This window comes from Otolemur garnettii, unplaced genomic scaffold (genome assembly GCF_000181295.1).
Source record: "Otolemur garnettii isolate 467f Iridium unplaced genomic scaffold, OtoGar3 scaffold00209, whole genome shotgun sequence".
Classification (NCBI taxonomy): domain Eukaryota; kingdom Metazoa; phylum Chordata; class Mammalia; order Primates; family Galagidae; genus Otolemur; species Otolemur garnettii.
In genome coordinates, this window is record NW_003852604.1 from 6,787 (window position 1) to 8,698 (window position 1,912).

General features: G+C 47.1%; 1 protein-coding gene across 1 annotated transcript in view; it reads left to right on the forward strand.

Annotated features, from left to right (window-relative positions):
- The first annotated feature begins 588 nt into the window (after positions 1–588).
- LOC100963899 (fatty acid desaturase 2-like protein FADS2P1) overlaps positions 589–1,912 on the forward strand; it is a 39,517-nt gene continuing 38,193 nt past the window's right edge. The window contains exon 1 of the mRNA XM_012812421.1: positions 589–915. Coding sequence (XP_012667875.1) covers positions 589–915 — 327 coding nt within the window. The remainder of the gene's footprint in view (positions 916–1,912) is intronic.

Sequence of the window (1,912 nt, forward strand, 5' to 3'; positions counted from 1 at the left end):
AAAAAGTTAAAAAGAATTTAAAAGCCCTTGGGAGAAATAACAGCTGTCAATAAAACATTTCTCAAGTCTACCAAGCTTCAGCATCATCCTGGAGATTTTGCAAGCTTTTGCTCACATGTTGAACACACACATCTGAATGTCTTCACTCGGAGGCGGGTCAGAGAGCCAGTGGAGTCAGCCCACCCCAGCCAGTGCAGGAGAACCTCAGAGGCCACAGCTTAGTCCCTCCTCCCTCAGGGCGGGACAGTTAGCCCAGGCTGTGACTGGCCCCTGCTCTTCACTGAGGGACATTTAATGGTGAAGGAGGATGCTGAAAACAGGAGACCAGAACACAGGGAGAGGAGAAGTGAAGAGAGAAGGGTGCTCCAGCCTCCACCAGGGCAGAAAAGATTCGGGACAGACAGAACAGTGAGAGGCCGGGAAAGGGCTCACCATCAGGTCTGTGGAGAGACGACTTAGGCTAAAGACAAGTTTCCAGGGTAGGGCTCATCCTGCAGTGGACAGAAAAGCCGTCATTCTGTGGTCCAATCAGAGGCAAGGGTTAGAAACTTCAGGAGTCAGCCCAGAAATCCCAGGGATTCAATGACAATGAAGCTTGAAGAAAAGTGTGGGGACAATAGGATCCCTGTGGGAAGGGGTCAGCCTCACCTGGGTGAGACGCAGCAGGCAAACGGGAAAGCAGGCGCAGCCGCAGGTGCGGGCGCTGAGGTCTGTGCGAAGCAGGAGGCCAGTGGGAAGCGGGCCGTGCCCGGCAGAAGCCTCAACACGTACAGCTGGCAGGAGGTGCAGAGACACAACCGGGAGGCCGACCAGTGGCTGGTCATCGACCGCAAGGTTTACAGCGTAACTGGCTGGGCAGACAGGCACCCAGGTGGGCGCCGGGTCCTCAAGCACTGTGCGGGGGAAGACGCCACGGTAAGAAATTCTCTCTTTGTCTCCCTAAGCTGCTGAGTGACTGAGGTCTTGGCTGTCTTCCCAAAAGCGTTCAAGTACATGTTTAGGCTCCACGATCGCTCATCTCCTCTCAAACCAATTTTTCAGGATTCCTATGTAGCAAGAATTTGGAAGCAAATTCAGTCTGCAGGTCTGGCTGTTAGCTGCACCCAGTTTGGGATGAGTTCAGGTATGAACAGTAAATACCATATTTATGTATTCTAGGTTTCGTCTTGTACTTGGTGTTTTGTTTTGCTTTGTTTGGAAGTTGAGTCACTTTCTTGTAAGAGAAAAAGATGCAAAGAGGTGAGCAAAATCTGGGAGGGAAAAAAAGAACATCTGCACCCAAATAGAAATTACTAAGACTCTTGTAAATGGGGATCTAAAAGAAAAAAGCAATTCAGCCAGTGGGCAATGAAAATGCTGGGTATAATGATGAAAGCCTGCAATTACCTAGCCTTTGAAAGCTTAGGAAGCTCTTTTGCAGTTCACTCAGTGTGATAGAGGTGACACAGCCCGCTTTTATGTACACATTCAAATGCATCAATTTGCTTAACACCTATCCATGAGGAAGGTGACTACTGCTCTCATATTACAAATGAGAAAATTAATGTTCCAGGAGGTAACACTGGGACACACAGCCAGCAAGTGGCAGTGCCACATTTTGGAGCGAGGTTGGTTTTACCATAAAATCCTATATACCTGGATCCTTAAAAAATCCTAAAAACTTTTCACCGATTATTTGGTTAGGAAATCTCTCCCATCTTAAGTACACTTAATATTTGGTTTGGAAAGTTCTCCAATCTTAAGTACACTTAAGAATCCCTTTCAAAAATATTCCATGAGGGGTACAAGTGAATCTTTCTATGAGTAGAACATGAACGTTTTAACACAATAACTAAGAAAGTTACATGAAGGCTATGTTAACCAGTTTGATGGAAGTGTCTCAGATTGTGTGTGAAAACACCACACTGTACCC